The sequence below is a fragment of the Sturnus vulgaris genome, chromosome 15, assembly GCF_052056855.1.
Source record: "Sturnus vulgaris isolate bStuVul1 chromosome 15, bStuVul1.hap1, whole genome shotgun sequence".
Classification (NCBI taxonomy): Eukaryota; Metazoa; Chordata; class Aves; order Passeriformes; family Sturnidae; genus Sturnus; species Sturnus vulgaris.
This window is the reverse complement of record NC_142257.1, coordinates 9,680,089-9,706,610: the sequence shown is the minus strand read 5'-3', so window position 1 is coordinate 9,706,610 and position 26,522 is coordinate 9,680,089. Positions and strand designations below refer to the sequence as shown.

General features: G+C 47.7%; 1 protein-coding gene across 3 annotated transcripts in view; it reads left to right on the top strand.

The window, feature by feature from the left end:
- The window catches only part of JADE2 (jade family PHD finger 2), a 71,363-nt gene that overhangs the window by 14,044 nt on the left and 30,797 nt on the right, over window positions 1-26,522 (top strand). For all 3 annotated transcript variants that reach the window (XM_014883404.2, XM_014883401.2, XM_088173701.1), the window contains exons 4-5: window positions 6,319-6,476; window positions 20,987-21,156. In XM_014883404.2, coding sequence (XP_014738890.1) covers window positions 6,319-6,476; window positions 20,987-21,156 — 328 coding nt within the window. The remainder of the gene's footprint in view (window positions 1-6,318; window positions 6,477-20,986; window positions 21,157-26,522) is intronic.

Here is a 26,522-nt window from a genome sequence, read left to right as displayed (position 1 = left end):
TCAAAACCTTGGTACCAAGTATCGACGCTCCTCTCATTTTGGAAAGGACTGGGAAAACGTGACAGAGCAGCAGGGATGTAGGACTGGGAGGTCCAGAGGGGAGCGGGGTGGAGCAGCCAGGGCTGCACCGACAGAGGTGCCATCTCAAGCTGATCTCAAGACAACCAAAACCTGTTCTCAGGGCTCCCATTGTTCCCGTTCTTTTCTCTTTCTCTAAAAATCCTTGTGACTCATGAGCTATAATGAACAATTTTATGCTTGAGAGAGTGAAGGGCTAACAGAATTGGATGGAAATGAGGAGAGAGTCCTGCGAATGAGGCAGCTGGAGACTTCCCTGGTCCCAGTGTAGATGGAGGAAGGTGGTTATAGCTGGAGATATGCAGGAGTCAGCTGCCAGGACTGCAGTTAAGGAGGGGGGAGAAAGAGCGTTGAGTCAAAACCTGAAGAAAACCCGTTATCTCAATGTCAGGAAGTAGTCCCACACCCTGCCTGCAGTGACCTGCTGCTGGCCCTGCTTGGGAGCAATGCCCGGAGCACCAAATGCCCCTGCTGTCTGTGGAGGGGTCATCGCTGTGAGATCCCTTGTGGTGGTGTGGGTGTGAGGGCATCAGGGAAGATTACAGGTCTGTTGGGTGATGGAGAGAGTGAATTCAAACGTGAGATCTCGGATGCAGGCTGCGACCATCCCTTCTCACCTCTCCTGCCCACCCTCACCCTAGTGAGTGCTGTGGTTTCTGCATGCACTTCATTTTGTGCTTCTCTTTTACATTTTGTACTACTGCTTTGCAGCATGGAATGCTTTTTGCTAAAACTTTTTAGGGACAGAGACGTTATTGTTTATTAAAAAAATGGCATCCCATCCTGGGACTTGAAGGAGCTGAGGCTGAGTTTGTTCCTCTGCCCCAAGAGCAAGGTCTGAAAGCTCCAAAGTCAGCTGGGTGCAGATGTAGGGGAAAATGTGTGACAGAATTCCCACCAGCTCAGAAAGCCTGGTGTGCAGAGACCCAGCCTGCAGGAGCTCATCTGCGTTGGGCTGAGCTGCCTGGTCCCTCTGCAGCTGTTTTCTCCTGGGCTGGTTTGCAGCAGGTGTCTGGAGCCAAGTACTCGTGCTGGGGGATGCCGAGGCCGTGCTGCCTCGCCGGGCGCGATCGGCTGCGCTGGATCCGGCACAGCAGTCCCTGGGCTGGCTGCTGTTTTAAAAGCTAATTAAACCCAGTGCTAGACGAGTGTTTCTTTTCATTTCGGTTTAAAGCCCAAAACAGATCCGGCTCTTTGGCATTCGCCCAGGAGCTGGTTTCATACCAGTGGAAAGTCGTTACCACGGGATCTGAGTTTGGTGTTTTTGGGTGGATTATTTGGAGCAAAGGGGATAATTGGCAGGCTCAGAGCTACAGTACAGTCGCTGGAAAAGCCAAGTCCTTGACAGAGAGCACCTGGAGTGGGAACTGAATGGCAGGGAGGTTGCTGGCCAGTTCATTAAAAGGGGTTTGTGAGTGAAGCACAAGAGCCTAGAAATTGATGTGAGAATTGCATGGAAGGGTGGAGGAGAGGCTCACAGAGGGACTGGATGGTGATGAGGTAGAGGTGGAGAAGGAGAATGCTGGAAAGCAGCACAACCTGGGAGTCTTTAGCTAATGGAGGGATGGGGAGCAGCATTTCTGATGCTTCATGGCGTGTCAGTTGTCCTTCCTGTTGTGGCAAGGCACTGTGTGCCTTGGCATCTCCCAGGGGTAGGTGTTTTTCTCTGGGGTTGTTCAACTGTTGGACAAATTGATGTTTGCCCATGGAGAGCTCCCTGAAATACCACGCAGCTGTCACAGGGCACAGGGAGAGGCTGCAGGGCTGTGTCCAGTGGGAAAAGGAGCAGACCCTCGCCAAGGTGGAGCAGCTGTTGTACAAGGTGCCAGGGGCTCAAGGAGGAGCCAAATCAACCCCTGCCTTGCAGGTTTCTGCCGTACCCACAGGAGCATCATTCCAATGCCAGACTGGATCCAAGTGACACATTGGGATGTGAACATCAGAGGATGTTACATTTAATTAGCTCAGGGTTTGTTTGGGGTTTTTTTGAGAGGTAAAAGCAATACAACTTTTGCTTCAAAATAGAAATTTTTAATAATAATAGAAATAGAAATAAGAGAGTTAATAAAAATAATAGAAATCCATTCAAAATTACAGAAATTACAAAAATACCGATGTATTGTTGGGGAGCACCATGGCTGTGGTGTTCCAGTGACTTCTCATGTTGCTGGACTGCCAGGACTGGCTCTAGTGGTGAGTCAGTCCAACACCACAAACTGGTGGGCTGCAAGGATGGGGAAGTAGTACGGGTGGGTAGTCCAGGCTTGCCTGGCCTGTGAAATGCAAGGGAGATGAAGGTTTCTCCACGTTCCTTTCTTTGCCTGGAGTCTGAGGCTGCACAGCCACACCAACTTGGTGTGGACTCTATGTCCGTTTCTTTTGGAAATATGAAGGAAAAAATGTCTTGGGATTTTGAAATTTCATGTTGTTTTTCCCCGTCTTTAAAGCTGACAGTAACAAAGGGAGAGACTGGCCCTGGGCACTGGTATGATGCATCTCTGAGAATCACTAAACCTCTATGAGGTTCCTGAGCAAGCAGACGTAATAAAGGAACGCTTGGTTTGGTCTTTCTCATTGCTGGCAGATCAGTAAACAATAACTCAGATCCCATTCAGGGCTGAAAATGAAGGACAGAGCCTGGCCTGGGCTGTGGTGGTGGCAGGGGGAGCGGATGCAGGACAGCAGACAATCTGTCAGCTCCCATAGCTGGGGAGAAACAGTAAACACTCCTATTGAGGGAAAATTGCTTGTTTTGTGGTACCCAACTTTCTCTTCATCGCCAGGTCCTCAGTTCATCAGTGCCCGATTTATCCTTTATTTGATTTTCATAAATAATTCAGAAGAGTTTGAGTAGAATAATTGAGTCTTTTCCCAACCCTAATCCCAGACAATTCAAAACAAAAAGACATTTAGATTACAATTTGAGCGTATTAGCTGTTGGGAGATTTCCAGACAACTGATCTGCTTTCCTTTACAATTTCTGTGCTGTTCTATCATTTCTAAAGTGTTCTGCTTTGATAGTTAATAATTTGAGCAAATCCAGTTCTTCATGAAAGGACAGAGGCGTCACTGTGATAAAGTGCGGGCGTGCGTGCTGCTGTTGGATGGGTGAGCTTATCTGTTTTCCAAGAAGGACTAAATAAATGAAGAGGTGAGATTGCAAATCCAGCCTGTCATGCGCCTTATCTTCAGGGAAATAGATACAATCGTGCTTATTTGGCTTAAAATTAAAACTAAGCTTCTATGCTGATGCAAGCTGAAAAGCTATAAAGGATGAATTTGGGGAAGACTTAATGCAGGAAAACACGAGTCTGGGATCTGCACCATGCAGAGGGGAGAAATTATACCGAGGGGTGGTCCCGTTGCTGTGCAGGCTCCTCCGTCTCCCTCTTCATCAGTAGGAGGGGGGTGATGGGCCAGGATTTTGACACTGTTCCATGGGTGCCCCGCCCTGGTGTTACCCTGAAGAGACAGGGCTTATCACCTCACTGCTGTCACATGGTGCTGACCTAGCAAAAGAAAATGGGGATCCTTGCTTGGGGTAAGGCTCTGGGAAGGCCACAGCTGCTATGGGTGCCTGGGGAGGCCTCAGGGCAGAGTGATGCTATGGCTGGACCCTCCCAATGGTTTGTTGTCCTGGAAAGGGCCGCCCCGTGTTCTCCACTGCTCTGAAGCTGTGCACTGAGGTGGAAGCAGGAGCATGCTGCCATCCTGCCCTGCACTGCCAGCACTGCCCTGAGCAGCTTCCTGGCAGAATTGGGTGTATTTGCCTCCGTGAAAGAAGAAGTAATGCTCCTGCACCCCACAGCATCAAAGGAGGTGTCCTCAGGAGGCAACTGAGCTGGCACCGAGGGAGGAGGGTACTCACATGTCAACAGTATCCAGTCCAGGTAGTTCAGAAAACTTTTGGGTGTCCTGCACCTTTGAAAACCATTCCTGCTTGACTTTGCCCACAAATCTCAAGGGCATGTGTTTTCAAAACCGTATTTTCTGTAACAGAATTGTGCTGTTGCTAGGGGAAGGTTAGATTGAATATTAGGAAAAAGTTTTTCACTGAAAGGGTGGTTAAGCACTGCCACAAGCTGCCCAGGGCAGTGGTGGAATCACCTTCCCTGGAGGGAATTAAAAAGACATATGGATGTTGCTCTTGGGGACATAGTTTAGTTGAGCTTGGCAGTTCTGGGCTTGATGATCTTCTGGGTTTTTTCCAGCTTTAATTAGATTCTGTGGTTCAATGACTGTATGGTGCTGGTGGCCAGAGCAGGGAGATGGCAGTGACCCCCATGGTGGCCTCAGCCCTGTGTGGTTCAGCCACAGGGCAGCATCTCATCCACCCAAGCTGAGAGCTCTGAGGAGTGAGGGATTACTCAGGGTTATGTTGTCCTCATTGGAGCTGGGCACTGAAACTGGGTTAAGGAGATGTTGTTGACCCAGGCTGTGACCTGTCAGCGCAGGGCTGTCAAGAACAGGGTGTATTTCTACCCTTTGTTTTACAAAACACACTACAGTGGGATTCCTGCACTTGTTTGGATACGCAGACCCTGCTGGAGGGACTGTGATATCTCACATACCCCTTCTCATGTTTAAATAATGCTTGTCTTAATATTTTTTTTTAATTTCCCACACTGGTAGTGTGGTGTCTGTAACCATGTGTTTGAGACTTAAAGGATCCTGATCTTTCCCAAACTGAGCTGACTGTGACATATAGGCTGTTAATTATGTTTGTTGAAGGGTGTGCCAAGACTGTGTCTAACAAACTCAAATCAGGTTTATATAGACATAGCCAAAAACGTTTCCAAACAGCTGCATCAGAAGGAAAGTACCAGTAAAATTCAGAGGTCCCAACATAGCAAAGATTGTTTATATATTGTATTTAACTCTAATTGGGTTAGCAGCTCTGAGGATTAAACAAACTGACCTAAATACTGGTCTCTGTGGTCTTAGTTAATGTCTAGTTTCCTGCATTTCAGTTGATTTGTGTTCCCAAATACTATCCTAAGTATGTTATCTTTGTATCAAAAAATGTAAAACTATACTATATTATTTCTTGTGATTCTGACAAAGCAATTCTCATTTGGAGAACAGACTGTTAAGAGATTCAATAACATCCAAAGAAAACACCTGATCCATCCCAGACTTTTGGAAGGAATGCAGAAGTAGCAGGGATGGAGCACGATAATATCCAGGCAGGATTGCTGTTATTGGCAGTTATTATTCTGGCTAATAGCAGATGGTAGAGAGGAGAAATCATCCATTTTCATTTACAATTTATTTTTATGCTGTAAGAGGCAGGATTGCTCAAGTCATTGCTGTCAGGCAACCCTTTGGAAGGAAAACCTTACTTACCGTCAGGGATATTTTTAGAATGAGTTTTTCATCCTTGTGTATTGGGAGGAGATGCTGCAGGGCCAGGAGTGAGATGGAGAATGATCCCATTCACTGACTGAAGGACTGGAAGATTTTCCTACAGGAGGGGATCAGTGTTGATCTCACAAGGGGTTTATTGAGTCAGGAAAAATCTGTTTGTGAATGTGTAAGCAGCACCTAGATCACATTTTAGCTGGATCATTTCTGTCTTCAGCTTTTGTCTGTCCCTGTTCAGGACAAAGAAGTGATGTGATGGAGACATAAAAGTACTTGGGGCAGTGAGGTGACCTGAAGGGGACCCAGAGGTGCTCAGGATGGTGAGGTGATGTGAGGAAGATATGAAGGTGCTTGAGACAAAGTGGCTCTGTGTTTCCCACATCTTCATTCATGTCAAGAACGTAATTTTCTTGTGGCCTGTGAAGGCCAAATGTGGAAAAGCCCAGTTGCTGTAGATCCCTTGGCATTTGGAGTAGATTTGTGTGGCTGTGCTGCAACCATTAATCCCCTAAGATAAAAACAGCCTGTTTCTTCAGTTTAAAACTAATTTTTGGTCTGCATCTTGTCCCAGCTCACACCCTGTGGCTGGATTTTCTGACTGTCCTGTGTGGGGTACCTTGAAGGGGTTGCAGCTGCAGGGCTTGGGCTCTTGGCACTGCCTGGCTGGAGGGGAGTCCCTGCCTGTTGCCATGTTCTCCTGCCCAAAACTTACCCTGCAGGGACTTAATTTGACATCCTGAAGTCACTCCATTGATGATGCAGGCACCCCCTTTGCTGTCCCTTGGGGGCAGTTTACCAAGGACACCCTCCCTGGGCACGTGTGCCCCAGCCCTCTGCTAGACTTCTGCGCTCAGGATGGGTTTTTTCCTGGTGCAGGTTTTCCGGACGGATCTGATAACAGCCATGAAGATCCCTGACTCCTTCCAGCTGAGTCCTGACGAATACTATGTTCTGGCTGATCCTTGGAGGCAGGAGTGGGAGAAAGGTGTCCAGGTGCCAGCAAGTGCCGAGGCCATCCCTGAACCTGTGGTCAGGTAAGTGAGCAGTCTCCTCCATCTGGTTCTGTCCGTGAGGCCTCCTCTGCCTGTTCTTCTTATGTGGGGTTCCCTCTGCCTTGGTGGGGTGCACACCATCTTGGAGAGCACATAAAGGTGATGCTCAGGATCCTGGGCTTGTACAGGGATGCACGGGGACCTCCCACTACATCCTGAAAAGTCCCTCTCATGCACGTTTTTTTTTTAGGCAGTGGCCAGTTGGGACAGCTCCTTATTTGCTCTTGGTCAGGAAAGTTTTAAAAAGATCTGATAAAATTGAAGGAACAATGAAAAAATAACAACAGAAAACAGCGCATAATGCCCAGCCTCTGCCTGGCTGCTTGATGCTTCTCTATCTAGGAGCGTGCTGTTGTACCACTGGTATTTCACGGTAGGGGGGAGCAGGAGTTGGCCCTTAAATTAAAAACTTCCGTCTTTACCATGTTTGTGCAGATTGGAGACGTGCTGAGTGTGCTGAGATTCAGGGCTTGGGAAAAGGAGCCCATCAAACAGAGAAGTATCTCCCAGACCTTATGTCCCAGAGACGACATCTGTCAGCAGAGATCGGGGGCTCATTAGCTATTTTAAAATAGGGAACTGAGTTTTAAAATAGATGCTTAAACAGCTGCTCAGGTGAGAAGGAAACGTGGGGGAGCTGCTACTCCCTTGATGTGTGTGGGGGATTATCCTAGGGCAGTGGCCAAAGCTGTGGGGGAGAGGTTGGTGCTTCCAGTGGGGGAAATGGAAAAGGCTGGGAAAGGACCCCATGAACTTGCATGGTCAGATCTGAAAACTTGCAAGGTCAGACCCAAAGCTCCCTACAGGGTTTACAGGAGCTTTGCATCTCTCATGTGTTCCCTTTGTGACCTGTGACACTGTGTGTGCATCCTGCAGAAGCACTTGTGAAGCATCATGCCAGAGTAATGCTGGGGCTGCTCATGGGAGTGGGGTGGCTGCAGGGGAATATGTTTTGCCAAGGGATTTGGGCATGGAGCAGAGGCTGGTGGAGGCTCCGCTTGTCCCACAGCAAGAGCAGCTGCTGCTTCTGCTGCAGCTGCCGACCCCGCTTCTGAAATAAACTTTTGTGTACACTCTCCTTCCTCCCTCAGGGAAAACAGAGAAAGAAATGAAACTTTAATGAGTCTGAACACATCAAAAGGGAAGTTGTAAAGGGGGCTGTTGAGTTGATTTCATCCTTGGAAAAAAAAAAAAAACGCAACCAAAAAAAAAAAAAAAAAAAAAAAAAAAAAAAAAAAAAAAAAGGGAAAAAAAAAGCCAGTGTGTAAAATATCTTTTTTTCAGTTGTCTTTGATAGCTAACCGCAGTCTGGCCTCGCCAATGCTCTCCTTCCCAACTGAGGGCTTGTGCTGGGGCTATTTCCAGCCGAAAAGTGATGGCTTGGCACTGCCTGGGCTGGCGGTGCCCATGTAGAGCTGGGAGTGCTGCTTCCCAGCAGTGGGATTTGGCATCCCAGACTTCACAGCCAGGGGCTTCTGGGGTGCAGGACAGGCTGGAAATTTTCCTCTCTGCTTGTCTCCAAGCCCTTTGATTTGGGAGTCCTGGAGCAGCTCTGCTGCATGTTTTCATACATGCCTGTTCCTAGAGCGATGCCTGGAACAGGTCATTCCCTCCCAGGTCCCCATCTCATTCTGTCCTGCTCTGGCATCCCCATTGCCACAATGATATGGGTCGTGTCCCCTCTTTGGTTTCTGGAGGGAACATCGTGGTGCTGCCCACTCACCTTGAGTGTGAAGTTTCACTTCCAGTGTCAGGTTATCCTCTGAAGAATTTACGAATTCTTGGGATTATTTTGCTTGTTTGATTATTCTCAAAATTGGCACTTTTCCATAATCCTTGATGAATTGCCTCCTGAAATAATTCCAGCTCTTTCTTCAGTACTTTAACATTGTTTTGAGTTCAAGTCTTGCTCTACAAAGAGTTTGTTCTATTTCTAAAGCATCAGATAATAGAAAGAACTTCTTCCCTATGAGGGTGGTGAGGTGCTGGCACAGATTGCCCAGAGAAGCTGTGGCTGCATCTCTGGAAGAATGGCCAGGCTAGACAAGGCTTTGAGCAGCCTGAGATAGTGGAAGGTGTCTTTACCCATGGCAGGGATTGGACCTAGATGACCCCTTTAAGGTCCTTTGCAAGACAAGCCAGTCTGTAATTCTGAAATCTGACCCATTCTCTATGACCTCTCAGAGATACTCAATTCTGACTCCATCACTCCCAGCTAATCCCAGGTGGATTTCTGCAGCCCCTCTAGTATGTCATGCCCTGTTCATCCCAGGCTGCTCCTGGGCTGCTTGGAGACTGGGCTGCTTGCCCATAGCTTCAGCTTCCATTTCTTTCTTCTTCTGTTGCTCTGTCTTGCACTGTGTCTCAATTGCCTGAACCATTTCTCTTTGCTGACTAGACAGCAAGCATGGTCTGGAGGGCTTTGTCCTTGGATAGATGCGTATTTGGGATATTTTGCCTTCCCCAATGTGATGGGAATTAAATGAAGAGCTCATTTTACAGCAGTGTTAATGGTAGCACCTGGTTTGTAGCCATGATGCACATTCCAGGGGGACAGGCAGTGACACTGCCAGATTTTTTTTTAATCAGGACAACATGCACGCCAGAAGGCATAGCAGAGATGGTGTGCTTATGCTGAGCAACTCTCCCTCCCAAAGGACTGCCAAATCCCTGCCCTCAAGGTTTTCCCACTTGGGCCACTGATGTGAGAATGGGAGGTGGAGAGGGCAGCATGGGAGGTGGAAAGGGCAGTGTTGAACTGCCAGGGATAGTGCAGACTGCAATCATTTTGATATCTCTAGGGTTAGACAACTCCTTGTTGCATCTTGCCCTCTTTTAGAGAAATGTCAGATGTTTTTTTCACAAGAGATGACTCTATTTCATGTGCCTTAAGAAAGCAGCCTTAAAAGACCTTACAGCTCCATTTACCTCCCCTGTTTAATTGCTGTAATTCACCCCAGTCTTCATCCCAGGAGCAGGTCCTGCCTGGGCTGCTTTTGCCCCCCACCCTGTGGCTGCTGCCTCATGGGGTCTAGCAGAGGTGGAATACACGGTACCACTGGGATGCAGTGTCACTGTTTAAATTGCTTTAATTCACCCCAGTCTTCATCCCAGAAGTGGGCACGTTGCTGGTCCTGCCTGAGCTGCTGCTTTTGTCCCCGACTCTGTGGCTGCTGCCCCATGGCCTTGGTATCACTTTCCTCCTTTGCTTCCAAACTTTCCTTTTTCCCTACTCAAAAAATTTCATCTAAACCGACCATCCTCTTTGTGTTGGGTATGGACAATCCAAATTCCTTTAATCTGCTGAAAAAAGTCCCAGCATTGATGTTTTTTGTAGACTAGAAGTGTGGAGCCCAGCAGCTGACGCTCTCCTTGCTGTCAGCCTCTTTCCCCCTCTTTCAGAGGTGTAACAGAGCATCTTGCCCTTAGGGAGGGATTCCTGTGCTAATCCAGTCCTGATGTTGTCACTTCTGACAGCCACTTCCATATGAAATTCCTAGAGGGAGGTGGGGGGGCTGGAGAAAAGACATTAGAGCCCTGGGAGCTGCTGAGCAGACAAGCACTGCCTGCAAAATAGTAGCCAGCCCATTGTGGTGATGCTCAGGAGTTGTTTCCTGGGCTGAGCCATCGGCAGCCAGTGGATTGTGTGGGAGCCACTTCCCGCTCCAGAGATGGATCTTGTCCTCTGAAAGGTGCCATGCACGCAGCCACTGCTGCTCTTTTCATCTCACACCTGGCTGCTTGAAAACCGTCTCTCTCTGCCCGTGCCCAGCCTCTAGGTTTTGTGCCTCTAAAGCTGAAAATTAGATTTTTAAAACATTTTGTTTTACTGGAGCTGTAAAATGTCAAAAACTGGGGGTGAGGCAGAAGGCAAGAGCTGTATTTTAAGGAATGCTTTCCCTAGAAAGCAGCTGTCTCAAAATGCCTCCACTGAGAGCCACCTTAAGCCCGAGGGTCCTTTCTAGGTTAGCACAAATTGCAGTGCAGTTGTGAGGAAAGCAGGGAGGGCAGAGGTGCAGCATATCTTGGCTTATTGTCCCGGGAGGATGCTGCTGGCAGCCATCTGATGCCAGGGTCATCAGAGGCTGCACAGGAGATCAGCTGTTTCCTCTCTTCCTCTCTACGATCACTTCTGGCTCATGGCTATTCAAAAAGGTTTTATTTTGTATGGCGACACGCCTGAGAATTGCCCGGAGCTTGAAGGGCTCCTGTGTGGCGATAAAAACCACTTCCAGTCAATTGAGAGGTATCAGAGGAATGAGTAGTCAAGGCAGCTTTCCCTTCCAACAGGCAGGCTGGCGTCCCCTGCCCATGTGTCTCCTGGTCATCCACCTGTGATGTGAGTGGTGGTGACCCTGCATCCCAGGGGTACCGTGTATTCCACCTCTGCTAGAGCCCATAGTGGAAGGATCTCCACTGGCTTTCTTGAGCCTTACAGCCCCTGTGTGAGCTCTGCAGTTATTTTACAACTGTGTAAACAGAGGAACAAAGATTTCCAGCATGAGGTGAGCCAGATCCAAGGTCCCAGTCTGGTGTGGGGTGCAGTTGGTTGGTTGTTGGATGCGAAGTTGGCTCATCTCAGTACAGCTTCAGGATTAAACAAGGTAAAAGGTAAGAGTTATCAGCAGTTTGGGAGCATCAGGGCTTTGGTTACCTCTCCTGCTGTAAATGGGAAGATGTTTTGGATGAGCCTTGTATTCCCTGAGGCACACCATAATAAACCCCAAAGGACATGGACTTTGCTGGTTCATAGGGTTGCTCATAGGAGGCTGTGAAGCTATTTTTGAGCAGTGGATGTGCCTCGACCTGACCTGGACTTGTCCCTTCTTACCGGTGGTGATGCTGGCAGCATGTTGAGCTTGCACAGCAGAGCATCACTTTGTAAAGCAGCAGCACCTACATGGGATTTTATGCACCTGTGCAGGTTTTATTTCCTCCTTCATTTAATGATTTAATGTTCTTGGCATGCGGCTCCTTCCCTAGGCTGACAGGAATCCAAGCAGGATCTCAAGGTGGCTCTTGGATCTCACATTAAGCCACATTAGTATGTGCTGTAGATTCTGTTTCCTGTGAATTTGCACACAGCAGGAGGACGAGCAGGAAGGCTGCTTCTTGCTGGCAGGCTTCCCAGATATTCTTGGCATTGCAGATCTATACTTGCATCATTGCTGTGGCCTTGTTTTAACAGAAAACAGAAAGTGCTGTGGTAACAGGAAGGCACAACCTCGGCAGTACCAGCTCAGCAATGGCAGCAGCACCAGCGCAAATGCTGTGTGCCACGCTGGTGCGGTGGCTGTGTCCCTGTCCTGCCATCCTCCCTCTTCCCTTCTCTAATGGCCACACGCACAGGTCAAGCAGCTTCCTGCTGTGCTCCTGGGAACATATCCAGCTGGTGCAAGGCTGGCTGGATTGTGATGATGTGGCGCTGTCCAGTCAGTGTTCATCTCCTACAAGCTGTGTTGTTCTTTACTGGACTCCCGTAAGGAGTTGCCCCCACATCTCCAGGAGTTCCAGCAGCTCTTTCCAAAGGTATGTAGTTGCTGGCAGGTTGTGGTTTTGCGATACCAGTGTCATTGGAAGAGGAGGCATACGGAGCTGCTGTCTGTGGGAAGCAGTGCTGGAGATGAGTGTACTGAGGCAGGGAGAAAAATGAACTGGTGCACTAGTAGTGGGTGTACGACTGGGACACATCCCTGCCCCCATCTTGCAGTGAAAAGGCACTGCAGCTCCTCCTCACAGGGCTGGGTGCTGCATTCAGAACATCCAGTGCCATGAGGGAGCAATTCCAGCAAAGGGAGAAAATCCTTCCAGGAGAAGTCTCTGCTGCAGTGTGGAGCATGGTAGCCTGAGGAAAGGTGGCCAGGCTGTCCTGATAGCAGGGTGGCATGATGCAGATGTCCCAGCTATGCCTGGATGTCACCTGTCCCTGTCCCTTGGGAGTGCTGGCCGGCAGCCAGGCTGTATCCTCGTGGCTCCCAGCACGGGGATGGCTTCCTGAGGCTGCATTCTCAGTGTGTACTCGATGAACCAGCACACTTTGTTCTCGAGTGGTGAGATCGGACTTCCTTTCCTCAGTTCAGCGATGCAGGCTGACTGTTGACTCATCAGCTGCTTCCCTTGGGCTTTGCTGCAGAAGGGGCAGGCAGGATTCTGCAGCAGTTTGAGTAGCTTTTGGAGCAGAGCTTTTTCTTTTTAACGTAATCCTTTTATTTTTTTTTCCCCTCCAGCTCATCTTGAAAAATGTGTGAGTTTGGAGCTTGCAGATGGCATGCTGGCGATTTTACAAAGGGCTATTTCTTGGATTGGTTATCCCCATTCTGTGGCTGCGTGCCCTTAAATATGCATGGGTTCTGGTATGCTCCAGAAATACATGTACACTTCCCTCAGAGATTGTGCTCTGATCAAAAGAAATGAAAATCCCAATTGCCCTGGGCCATGTGTGGGAAGAGGAAGGCTCTCTGCCCTACCCATTCCTGGGAACCCCCACAGTGACAAGTGGCTGTGGTGAGGATGGACTGGCTAGTGGCACTGATCCAGGAATGCAAAATAATCCTAGTGATGTAACATCAGTGAGTTTCGTCTCCAGCTCTGCCACTGGGAAAGGGAAGTTTCCAGTCAGATCTGCTCAGGCAGCCCTTGTCCTTGCAGGCACTGGGGAGGGATGGGCTGTGCACAGGGTGGTCTGTCCTGCCAGTACTTCCGGTACCTGGTTTAGGATGGGATGAATCACACCTAGGGCAGCAGAGGGTCTGGGCCATGCAGAAGGTGGTACTGGTGCTGCAGAAGGTTGTTGGCTTGTGCCCAGTGCCTGTGAGTGCTTTGCAAAGGAGTAAGTGTGATTTACTCTGCCTGTAACTTGTCATCATTTCTGGTTTACTCTCTGCTTGACAAGTTCTTGTGTGGGCTTTCAGCAAGTCCTCACCTTTATTAGTTTGCTATGGGAAACGTGTTAATCCAGTCTGTTCTTACCTCATTCTGAGCCACTTGGACTTTTATTTTGAATGTTTGCTAATCCTCCCAGTGGATGCCTGTGGTTTATACTGGATCAAGCACACAGAAAGTCAAGTGTACTTCAGCAAATGTATAGAATGAGTGAGCTATAGAACGAGTGAGCTTGATTTCCTGCTGCTGTGTAACAAGGTTTACAGCTCTTGGGACTGACTCTGGTTTCATACAGCCTTGGGAGCCTCCACATCTCACTCCATTGCCTCTGCTCACCATCCAGAACCATGGATTTAGCGTGTAGCCAGGCAAACTCCAGCAGCTCTGATTACTGGGCTTGCAACCACAGCACTAATGAAATCATCTTTTAGTGATTTAGTGCACCTTGAGTCCCCTTTGAACAATGCAAAGTACTATTAAGTGCTCCCCAGCGTGATGGGAGGAGCGGGATAACCAGCAGCAGGAATAGCTGCTCAGTTCTTGGTGCTGCTGTGGGTAATCATACTGAATTTAGATGAAGTATTGCTGGTAAGTGAGCTTCACTGTGCTGCCAGGACTTTGGGGAGGTGGATGAGAGCTGGTAGGTGGTTTCTCTCAGTGCACTTGAAGAAGATCTGGAAAATCTGATCTAGCTGAAGGTGTCCCTGCTCATGGTATGGGGCTTGGATTAGGTGACCTTTAAAAGTCCCTTTTAATTCAAACCATTCTGGGGTTTCATGAAGCATACCCAAACAAGCATAGCTGCATCTGGATGATAGAAGAAGCCAATGGATCCCTCCATGTTTTCTGTGTGCTGCTTCAAGTGACTCAGAGTCAGAACTGTTCTCACGTGTTTCAGGGTTCAGTGTTAGTTCAGTGATCCAGAACACATTAAAAGAGTCTAGACGCTGCCTTTTCAAATTCCTCAAAGCTTTGCTTTCACCGAGCTGGATTTCTTCAAGGAGACGTGTGTGAAGACACCGTGCTGGTGGATGGGAGTTATAATCTTGTGCCCAAATCTGTATTTACTCAGCTTTGTGAGTAACAATGTCAGGGGATTTGTCCAGTTCTTGATCTGCCATGGCTCATGCTCAGATCATGGCAGGTGCAGAGCTGCCACTGTTGATCATGTCTTCTGTTCCTGGTCTCCATTAGTAGTTGAATACAAAAACAAATGGAGCTGTTTGATTACTGAAGTAATTATGGAAACGTTATTTGGCTGGGATAATTAATTCCAGATGCTTTAATGTTAGTAGCTTGGCTTAAGTTACATAAAGAAGCAACATTTTTAGTATTTTTTTATATCCATAAAACACACAATCGAGTGTCTCTGGCTTCTCTAGTAGCAATTCCAAGACATATATATATTGCTTAAATGGAAATGATCAGACTACTGGCAGCATGCAGTCTTGGTTTGGGGAAGGTTGCTGTGTGACATGGTCCCTGAAGGGCCAACAGGTGGGTCAGTGATGGTCTGGGAGAAGGGGGAGACCAGCACCTGTGGGTGCTGGTGCTGGCTCTGCCCTGCTTGCCTGCAGGGAGAAGGTGCTGTGTGAGCATCCTCTGCAGCTGCCCTGGAACTGGAGGCTGCTGTGTTTCGCTGGGTTTCAGAGCCAGAAGAGCAGCACGGGGCTATGTCCCCTCCCAGCTGCTGGGCGCAGTCCCCCAGCTGCCTTCAACACTGCTGTTAGAGCTGAATGGCACAGAGAGAAAAGGGGGAAAGGAATATGGAGAAATCCTTGCACAGCATCAGAAATTATGTATTTATTTTGTTCTCAGCCCAGACACTGCTTTTGTCTAGTCAACTGGAAAAACATCTGCATTTTTTTCTTCCAATCAACCCACCAGTAAACCACTGCCCAGCCTTTGCTGTATCCCTGCAGTCGTGGCTCTTCTCTCACAGAAGTTGTGGAGATGAACCCAGATGTGCTGTGGTGCTCTTCTCTGCCTCGGGAAAGCAGACACTGCTCTGCACCTGAATTCTTCTGTACCAGATCCCTACTCCCATCTACATCAAAATTATTATCTGGGCACTGAATTAGAGTTACAACGTAAATAATTCATTTGTTGAGCTGTAGCTCAGTTAGATTTAGGCTGGAATATAAACGTGAGAAAGACAGGGACATTAGCAGTGGTCTTCCTCTAGGCTGCTGGGTATCAGGCTTTTAATCTGGTGATAAACAGCTCAGAAATGGAATTGGAAAAGCTGTCTGGGTTTCACAAGATGGCTGTTTAGTACCTCCTGTTTACTTTTTTCCTCTTTTTATCACATCAAAGAAGAGTGAATCACTTTCTCCTTAGAGGATTGTGTTACTCCAGGGGCCCGGAAGGACCCACTGTGGTTACAGGCTGTTACAGAAGGAGATTTCAGATGGGGAGGGAACAAGTAAGCATTTTTCTTATTGCACCTGTTTGTTGTAATTGGGAGCTTCAGCCGCATTTTTGTAAAACTTCCAGAACCTGCCTATGTAAATCCTAAACTGCCAGCAGCTCGGGAGGGGCCACCCTATCCCATCCTTAATGTTCTGCACAGAAATGGGATTGTCACAGGGGGATTTCCAAGCCCAAAGAGAGCCAAAAGGAGTTTGATGTGCCAGCAGCTGCGGGTGGCAAGGCTGTGCCGAGGCTGTGCCCTGCAGAGCTGTGCTGCTCATAGATCAGAAGCTCCCGATGGCTGGGGATGTTTTAAAAGCTGATAATGAAAATTTCTGATATTCACTAGATAGTGCCGAGTATCAGAATTCAGCTGGGAAAGACAGCAGTAGCAGCTAAAGGGACAGTGGGTGTAGCTGCACCACTCTGTCCTGGGCTGGTCCCTGCCTGGCAGAGGACAGCAGGGTCCCTGAGACATGCCAAGTCCCTGACGCATCCTGTGATCCCTGACGAATCTCCAGCACAGGAGGGATGGGGAGTGCAGCCTGCACAGCCACCCAGGCATTACGTCACCTGGAGCTGCACTCACTGGCTGCTGGTACTGGGAGGGCAGGACGCTGCTGCAAGCAGCATTAACCCCTTCCTGAGCATCCTCAGTGCTACTTGGGTTCACAAAGCGACCTTCACAGAGCTGAGCATTAGCCACCAGTATCTCTGCAGTCAGGGGGTGCGTTTTGAGCACAGCTGCTCCTGTTACCAGAGCTTGGTGGATCCTCCTGCAGCCAAATTCAGCTGCTTTGTTCTTTCAGTACAGAAGCAAAAGCTGAATGGAGCTTCATGGCTGGACTCTGTGTGTAACTGCCTGTGCAGGTTTTTTGGGACAAGCGCTTAAAGGAGGTTTTAGGTTTATAGCAAAGGGCAGTGCCAGCCCAGCCACCCACTGTGCCCATCAACAGCAGTGAGGACAAACTGCACGGTGGCATTGAGCTTGCTCAAGCATGGATGTACACAGGAAGGGTTGATGTTGAATTCCCTCTGTCAACCTTTTTTGCTAGGAATGTGCTTGTTACAGCTCCTGCCATGAAGATAGCCTACAAATGATGCAAAATGAGTGTCAGACCAGGCCATCAGCCATCAGAGGTTCCCCTTCCCAGACCCAGATTCCCCTTCTCATGGCTGCTCTGCTGATGTACATATGATGAATTTTCATGGATTTTCAGAGGCTATTGCCAAATCTTGAAGGGGTTTTGGCTCCAGCAGCCAATAAGGAAATACTGCAGATTGTTTGTTTTCTGCACAAATTGGTCCCAGCAGTGCCATCTCATTCTGCTCAGGTTTGTTTTAACATAAAAGGGTTTGGTGACAGTGGCCTGTTGAGATACATTGTATCACCTCTCTCCTCTCTCTCTCTCTGGGACCAGCTGCTTCCAGCCTTCTCTTCTCCATCTGTAGGAGAATGTGTTAACAGACTCTGGTTAGCACCAAGATCTGGATCCTAAAGACGCTTTTAGGCTCATCCAGCTGGTCAGGCCAGCTTGATTGCAGGTCTGAACATTAGGCCACTTAATTTAAAACCTCAACGTATATTCTCTTCTTTGTGTTCCCTTTCATCTTTGAACCCAGCTTTGGGAGTACAGTTTCTGGCTCATGGTTTTATAGTCTTTACTAGAAGCCGTAAAAATACAAGAAGTAGGAGTAACATGGTTAGTAAATCTGGGTGTGGGTATGCTGAGGGTCACAAATCCTTGTATGTGGGTTGTGGCTCATTACTGTGACCATCCACCACTATCTCCAATCCCATCTTTCACCCTTATACCCCCAGGCACTTTTTCTATCTTAAATTCTGCTCTGCTGTTGAGAGGCAATGGCATCTACAAAATCTTTTAGCTTAAGTTCATAAGAAAATGGGGCATCCGGTCCAAATGGCCTACTAGATACTATTTTAATAAACAGAAAGTGAAAATCATCCCTTTAAATTGCCCTTTTAAAGCTGTTTGTGTGCCACAGGAGAATTCCCCCATAAGCAGAGCTGCCAGTAGTAACAGTATCAGCATTCAGTGAAGGTGTCTGGCACAGCTATCTTTCCACTGACTTTCCTAAGCTGACTTATTTATGGACATCAGACAAGACTAATTTAGACTGGAATGGAGGTAAAGAAAAGATGACTGACTAAAGCCTTCGTTGTAATAAAATTAAGTATTTATAGATGAGAAATACTTTGGAGGTTTAATTATTTCTATCTGATATATTAAAAGGGAGCATACAGAAAAAAATGCCTTCTCCCTTCAGCCCAGTGAAGCATTCAGTTTACAGAGATGATTAACCATGGGAATTTGCTGAGTATATTTTATTTCTATGTAAACTTCTCCAGGGATAGATATGATCCTCAAGAGTGTTGGGGTCCACTTACTCTTTTTCCTCAAATGCCCTTGAGACCCACTTTCAGACTAATGGCCTCAGGTTTGTTGTGATTTTCAGGCTGATCCAAATTTTCAGCCCTTTGTTTAAATGAGCCTTTGATTGATACAGTATTTTTAAAAAACACTGTGTCTCTGGCTGGCTGGATAAATTAAAGGAGTAAATGCTCTTCCTGTGTAATTGAGCTTCTGTGAATGGTCTGGAGGCTTTTCTTCTGTGATTCTTTGCCATGATGGTGCAGGGAGTTCGGGTGGGTTGGTGCTTCATGTGCAGACTCCTCATCACCCAGCCTGGGTATTTCTTTGTCCACTGAGCAGCTGTTTGGAAAAAGTGGTTTCCCAATGGATTAAGACTTGTCCCTGCACAAAGTGAGCCCTGATGATATTCGCAGCTCTTGGAGCCCAAGAGGAGATGGATAGACACTGGTGAGGGGACACTTTGTTCCCTTTTCCTTACTATGTCTCTGCTGCAGTGTTTGAACAGCACAAAGCTTGCAGCTTTTGGGGCTTCAGTTTCTTGAAGCTATTGGAGGTGAGGAAGGGTGCCCAGCTTGGTCTGTTTTCTGTATTGCTTTGAGGCAGGGCATGGCCTTTCCCAAAGGATTGCTCTCTTGTCTTAATCTCTTCCTTCCGAAGTTCCTCTGAGCCTAAGGCACTGTCACTGCAGTCACTGATCTTTGTATCTCAACACCAAGAAGCCCTTTGCAGGTGCGTTAGCATGTGTCAGGAAGGAGTGGGCTGCTTTTTAGGATTGTAATTTTATCCACCAAAGCAAATCCAGGAATCAGTGGGAGGCTGTGCACCTCTGGGCGTCGCATCCTGCTTGGTCTTCCAAGAGGCCTGGGATGCCCCATGTGAGCCTCAGCCTCTGGCAGCCTCCAGCTCCCCTCGGGGTGGAAGGAATGTTCATGAGAACAGGCACAGCCTCTCTTAGGGTTTGCTGAATTGTTTACAAGCCATAAAGCCCTTGTCTTTAACTGAGATGTTTAACTGCTGCAGGTAGGTCAGGGGGTTGATCTGGGCCAGGCTTCCAGCAGGTCTTCATAGGGTTATACAACCTTCTCACTTGTATAAAAAATAATTTAACAGCTATTTCAGTTTCTTTGTTTCTGACCTTCTGTGTTTACTGATATTTGAAAGGGTGAGAAAATGGCACAAACATGTCCCAGCATCCCCAAGCCTGAATTAACTCCAAGGGATCCCAGCCTACACTGTCAGATCAGCATGGGGTTACAGGGAGGAAACCTCAAAAATAAAGTTTAGTAATCCTCTTAAGAAGATACTTTTCATACTAATACTTACTCTTTGTAGGAAAGTGGCTGCTGAGTGCTGCAGCACTTATCATCCCTCCTTGATCCCTGTGTTCCCAGATGGGGAGAGGCACCTGCCATCACTGCATTGGCACTTTTCAAACCTTTTAACAGAGTGCTGGTGAGCTTGTTAGATGTTTGTATCTTCATCATCAGTGATGTGGTGAGAGGCAAAATGTCACTTTTTAAGTGCCAGTTCCCATTAAACCAAAGCAAACTGTATTTAATCACAGTGTCAGAAAAACCTGGACGTTGAGTGCTGGTGGAACTTTTATCATCAGTGAGCCCCCGGGCTCCCTATGATCATCACCAGGGATTGCGCAAAGCCGGGACCTGAGAGTCTAAAGATGAATCCAGGTTTTGGTGGGGGGAAACACTGGAGAGGTGGGTACATGACTCGAGGGGAGAGTCACTTGTCTCCTGTCTCCTGAGCATCAGGTTCAGCAAAACTTCTCCATAAGATATCTGCAGAAAGGAGGTGGAGGCTGTGTGTCCAGGTGGGAGTGGACAAGCCCAGGCTCAGGCAGATGCTGTGTCCCACACACCGCTCTTGGCAGGCAGTATCGTATGCACTGTGTGAGATAACCCCAGGCACGTCAGCAGCCTTATCACACCGATTGCATTTCAGTGCTGTCAATACAGTAAATTACCTGTTCAGGATACTCCTTTGATATGTACAGAGAGCATAAATCTTTGCAATTTTATGCCAGGGTAAAAATAGCAGCTCTTTCCTCTTGCCATCCTGAGCATCCGTGGCTGGCTCGGTGTCAGAGCATCACCTGTTGCAGGGGATGTTGGGTGAGCAGCTTGTGTAACTCGGCTTAATGAAGGCTTATGCCCTGACCTCATGCCTGCTCAGGCAGCTCTTCCCAACCAAAGCGTTCATTGCAAATGGAGGACTGTTTTTTTCTTGCATGTCATTAGGCATGACACTGTTGACATGTGCATGGCAAGTATCATGCATATTGCTGCACAGTTGCCAAGGAAAGGCAGAAGAGCTGACAGCTAGCGCCTGGTTGCTCTCTGTGTGGGGAATTTGCAGCAGATGAGGCAGCTTCTTTCCCCATCCCTATGGTTGAGATTAGAGAGCACTCAGAACAAATCTCACAGGCCACCATGGGATGTTCTCCAGTATTAGGCATGCCAGAGTGCTGCCCAGCGCAGTGTATGGCACACTGGAGGTATTAATGGAGGAGTTAATGGCTGGGGGACTTGCTGTCAGTACTTGGATCATCTCCTTTGCACCTCATTTTTCTCATGTAAGGAGTTAATTTCTGTAGATGAATGGGAACACTCTTGCTGTAGTTGCTCTGCTCGGGCCATCAGTGCCAGCCCATGGGCTGATTTCAGGTGCAGTGGCTTTGCTTTCCTTCACAGAGTTGGGTACCCAGTGTGGTCTCACTCTCCGTGGCAAGAAACAGCATTTTTCTGAGTTGTAGCTATTTCTCAACCTCCCTTTCTTTTCTTCCAGGATCATCCCCCAGCTGGAGAGCTCGCTTTCACGGGTTTCACCGAGCAGCCTGCCTGGCTCTGAGATTTCAGAAGCTACAAGGACTTATTTGCAAGGAATGAGTCGCTATGACCTGGATGAGCTCGATGCCTGCTGGTTGGAACTTGTTAACATGGAGCTTAAGGAGATGGGTGAGTATTGCTTGTTTTTTTTTTCTTTCTGGCCTGGGTGTTCCACAGTGTACATTGTGAACATTCAGGTTTTTTGAGTAAGCATGTGGAACTAAAGGTCTTGAAGAAGAAATGTCAGAAATGCTGGTCCTGATCATCTCCTGTTCCAGGCATCTCTAGATACCACAGCATAATATTGCCTTCATCACTGTTGTTATATCACTGCACATTCTTCAAAACCTTTAGTGGATTTTGGTTGAGTGCAAGTACCTGAGCTTGGAATTTGACCATTGGCACTAGTGCTTAGCATGGTCTGCTGGGCAAATTTGTTGGCACAGACCCATGGGTGTGTAGTCCTGCCAGACAGTGGAGGGATTTTCCACTCCTGGTTAGGGAAGGGTTGTTGTGGTCTGGCTACGCTCTGCAGGTAAGAGTAAGCCCTCAATAAAGCATTCACCTTGTGAGGTCAGTGAAGGCTCAAGCATGCCTACAGAAAGGATTCATCCCTGGTGGCAAAGGCCTTTCAAGAGTGGGAAAAAGGATTTTACCAGGTGCTTGAGCAGATGGGATAGTGCACTGCAGAGCAGGAGTGTTGTGCTGGCTCTCACAGGCAGCTTGTTGAGGGCTGCAGCAGGATTCAGAATGAGGTCAAGAAGATGAAGTTCAATGAGCTTGCATGGAGCAAGAGCAAGCTCAGAAGTTAGCCATGACATTGACTGATTTTGGAAGATCTGTCTTTCTGGTGTACTCATGATTTATAATGAAATTTTGTTACCATGACCTTGAGAAAGTTCTAGAAGCTGCTTTCATAGTTTGTCTGATTATCTAGTATAGGTAATCCTGTATGTTGGATTTCCCATAATCTCGATGTTGTGGAACCTACAGCATCACAGAGAAATCAGTGATTTTTCAAGTCAGTTTTGCCCTCATTAGCTGGTCCTGTATTAGCAGCCTCAGCTCTGTCATTAGTACACACAGGTTTTGAGGCACTGGCAGCTCCAATGAAGTCCTTGGGCAGAGCAGAGGGTGCTGGATAAAGCCTAGTGCCTCAATCTTACTCAAATACCTTACAGAGGATCCACCCATCCTAACCCTGCACAGCTGCTGTTGCTGCATCAAGAAACCGCCTTCTACCACGCTGGGCATCATTCTGACCTCACTGTGCCTTCACTGTGTCCCCTGCTACATGTCCCTTGCCATCTCCACAGCTGCATGTCCATCAGAAGTGTCTCTGGGCTCCAAAGAAGGATAGTTTCCACTATCCCTTGTGTGTATTTCATAAGCCTCTAGAAATGAAGTGGGCAGAGATCTGTCTTCTCCAGCTCAGTTGGATTAAATATGCCTTGCTTTATTATTTTTTCAAAGTATTAGGTTTCAAATTCAGTGTCTAGGTGTGGAGCTCCTGTGGTGATGGAAGATTGAGATAACTGGAAGGTCTTTGCCCCAGGCCAGGTGGGAGCTGGCTGCTGACTGTCCCTATGTCATCTTTGGGCTGGTGTGTGCCAAACCCGCGAGTGCTGGGGTAGAGTCGCGGCTTCTCCAGCAGCACTGCCTTGGGAGTGAGTTGAGTTTAGGAGGGGCACTTGAGCTTCATCCCAGCCATACCCCTGCTCCATGCAGGCATGTGGGTGGGCTGGCACCTCAACCTCCTGGGGAATCCCAAGTCAGGAGACAGGCAGTGCTTTGCTGCTGACCCTCAGCCATTCTGAGCAAGCTGCATTATTTTTTCTCAATCTCATCATTTATCAGCCAGTCACCTTTTCCAAGGAGTGTCCTTAGGAGATGTTTGTCCAGGGCTGGGCTGGATGAAACTATAGAAGCTGAGGAAGCCCTTGAGTCTTCCTGCCATCACCAACTCTAGATGGTGATAAGGACCAAGGTGATCTCAGCAGTGGTAGTGCAGAGAACACCACTGCCCATCACCTGCTTCTCCAGCCCATTCCTGTCACTGAGGGAGCACTGTCATTACTGGCTGAGCCTTAAATATGCTGGGGAGAGACTAGCTTTGAAAACCAGTGTTTGGCATGTGAAATCCACCACAGATACAGCTTCAGCCCAGTAGATTCTGGTATACCCCATCCCTGATGCTGCAGGGAGCTGGGAGTTTGGCAGGTGAGAAGCAGGATGGGAGCTGGTGCTCCTGGCTGCAGGACCATGGTCACGTCATCCATGGCAGCCATGCCTGCCTTGGAGGCTGGAGGCTATCAGGCTTCTTTGAGAGGATGCATCTTCCTGCCTGTGGAAGTGATGGGATTTAGGTGCTTATAGAGGAAAGCTGTTGTAGCATATCTATTACTGCTCAGCACCTAGCTGGGCCAGAGCAGGGGCTTTGCTTCCTCTGCTTCCCAGATGGGAAAAGCCAGGGTGGGATTTGGGTGCCCTTCACCACCCAAAGCTGGATTGCCATTGCCTGGGTTGGTCCAAAGGCAGTCCATAAATAGCGCTTTCTCTCGGAAGCCCTTGATATTAATGACACCATTAATGACTCGCTCAGATTTCCAAACCTGCTCTGCTAATCTCCAAGATCATTAACATGACTTAACTAGAGAACGGCAGCCTCTCCTCCCATTCAGAGGAATCAGGAGTTATCTCCCAGCATTAATTTAGGAGGCAGGCAGAAGTTTAAATTCCTCATGGGTGTTTGGCTGAACTGTTGTTACTGGGCTGTGCAGGGCACAATAAGTCATTCCCAAAATATTTAATGACAAAGAAGGATCCTGATCTCGGACTGGCTCCTGAGGATGTGCAGGGAGGAGAGCTGGAAAACACCTATGAGATCATCCAGCTCGCCTTTCGTGGGTCCACATAGCACACAGCACATGCCTTTTCCAGTCCTTTTTAGGTCACCCCAGGGATGGAATTTTATCACCAAGATCAGATAAACTTCCAGATAGCTCCAGCTCTCTGCATTCTGCCTGCTGACTCCTGTCCCGATTAAGTGGAATTACTCCAGAAAGCAAAGGTTTTACATAAAAGCAAAAGTTGTAAACATAAAACAGCTTTAAATAGTTTTAAAACCCCCAGTAAGATGTCTCAATAGCTGTTGCTATACTCGATGGAAATGCACTCTTTAAAGCACCTTTATGTGCTAGAGATGAAGTCAGTATTTAGACATACCTAAGTGTTTTATTTGTTGCTGCTGCAATATGAGATTGTGGAAAAAAATGTGGATCTGAAGAAGACTGAATGGAGCCATATTAATGTCCGTGCCACTCCAGGCAGCACAGGCCTGTCCTTTTAGACAGGAGCCTGCCACAAGTCTTCATTTTTATATTAACATTTTATGCTGTATTTTGTGATCTCCACTAAATCCAAAGCTACTGCAAGAGTGGAGCTAGAGACACTTCAAATACCAAGGCTGAAAGATCCTTTTGCAGTGATTGACACTACATAAACACACAGAAAATCCTCAAGAAATAGCTAAAATTATTGTCGGAAGCAATTCCTGCTGAAGGCAGAGTCAAAGTTTCTAAGTATTCCCTTGGCTTAATCCATATGGTGTATTCTGCTCACATATGCCCACCACAGCTTCTATCTTGGGAGCCGGAGGTGTTCCTGGTATTTTGTGGAATGGAATATGCAAAGGTCACATGGATTGTTTTTGAAGCTCTGGGGGGAATTCATCACTGCATACTTGAGATATGTCTGTGTACTAATGAGATGATACCTCCCTTGGCAGAGGTGAGATTGGTCAAGTAGATGTGAAATAAGCTGGAGTCAGCAGAGTACCCTGGGCGAGATGTGCTCAGTGGAGCAGAGGCTGCTGTCAGTTCTGCTCCTCACAGAGTGGCTGCTTCCCTCTCTGGCAGTCCTGGGTGTCACACTCTGAGGCTGCTCCCATCCCACTGCATCCTTTTGGGATTCTGGGAGCCCCTTTTTCCCCCTGAGGCAGTAAGTTGGCACTCCCCAGGCAGAGCCTGTCTCCAAGCAGCTGCCACCCACCAACGTGTGTCCATGTCCCACTGTGCAGGACTGCCTCAGGATAGAATCCTAGAATGATTTGCTTTGGAAGGGACCTTAAAGCTCATCCCATTCCGAATCCCTTGCCATGGGCAGGGACAACTTCCACAACTTACACTAGATCAGGTTGCTCCAAGCCCCATCCAGCTTATGCTTTAACACTTCCGGGATGGGGCAGCCACAGCTTCTCTGGGCAACCTGTGCCAGGACCTCACCATCCTCACTGGAAAGAATTTCTTCCTAATATCCAATCTCACCCTGCCCTCTGTCAATTTGAAGCTATTCCTTCTGTAAAACACCACAAGCCTCGGAGCTGAGCTTATTTAGCTCCTTAGAGATATAAATAATCAATACAATGTGTAAATGAATGTATTAATTGTTTGTATGTGACGTATTAATGTATAGATTAGCAGGGTTGGAGATCAGTGGGAGACTCTTAAGACATTTCCCCTCCATATTTTCAGCACGATCTGTTTTCACATCAAGTCACTGTTTTGCTGTTTCCATAAATTCCTGGCAGTAATTGTAGAAGTTCCAGCAATACTCCAGTTTTGCTGCTGATGGGCTGAGGAGGCTTTAATCAGGAATGCTCTAGGACAACCCTGTCGGAGCCAAGCATCACTGCAGAGAGGCAGCAGCTTCTAAAGTAGCTTCTGAAACATTTTGTCATCGTCTTAAATTTGAGCAATAATTGATGTCGATGGGTGGCAGAAAGGGTGATAATTAGTTCATGTAAATCTTTTAAGTGCATTAGCAGGCTGTGTTTGTAACAAAATGTCTGGAGGTTTCACTGGGGATGCTCAGTTCACTGTTTGGGTGTTGGTCACACTTTACATGCAGCATCTGCTTATAAATAGCATTGATAAAAGATTAATGTACAATTGCTCCATCTTCCAAGGGCTGGGTGTCCGCAGGTGGTGGGCTGAAAGTGGCTGTGAGAGTCCCAGGTAGTCTGGTGTGGTGTTCAGGTGTGGTTGGCTGTCATCCCCTGATGTCCCTGAAGGATGCCCAGGGGGACAGTCAGCCTGGGACAGAGTGGCTGGTGTACCCATGAGTGCCAAAGCAGGCAGGTTTGAAGTGTCTTGCCCTGGGCAAGCTGGAGGGCCAGTGAGCTGGAGATCTCTGAAATCTGTGGTCCCTGTACCATGTGTGAACACCCCATCCCATCAGGTTTTCAAAGATAGTCAGAGACAAGCCTACATCATCTCACAATTGCTTTTCCTTTTTTATTTATAATTGTAAAAAGCCGTAATTTTGCTTGTTTTTATAGATGTATATTTCCTGAGAAGTAGACTCCAGGTTTATAGTCTGTGAATCAGCAAATGGCACAGACTGCATTCTGATAGCTGTTTGTTCATGAGCTGTTTCTATCTCCAGCTATTCTCCACAGGGGGAAAGGATTTATTGTTTCAGTAAATTGATATTAG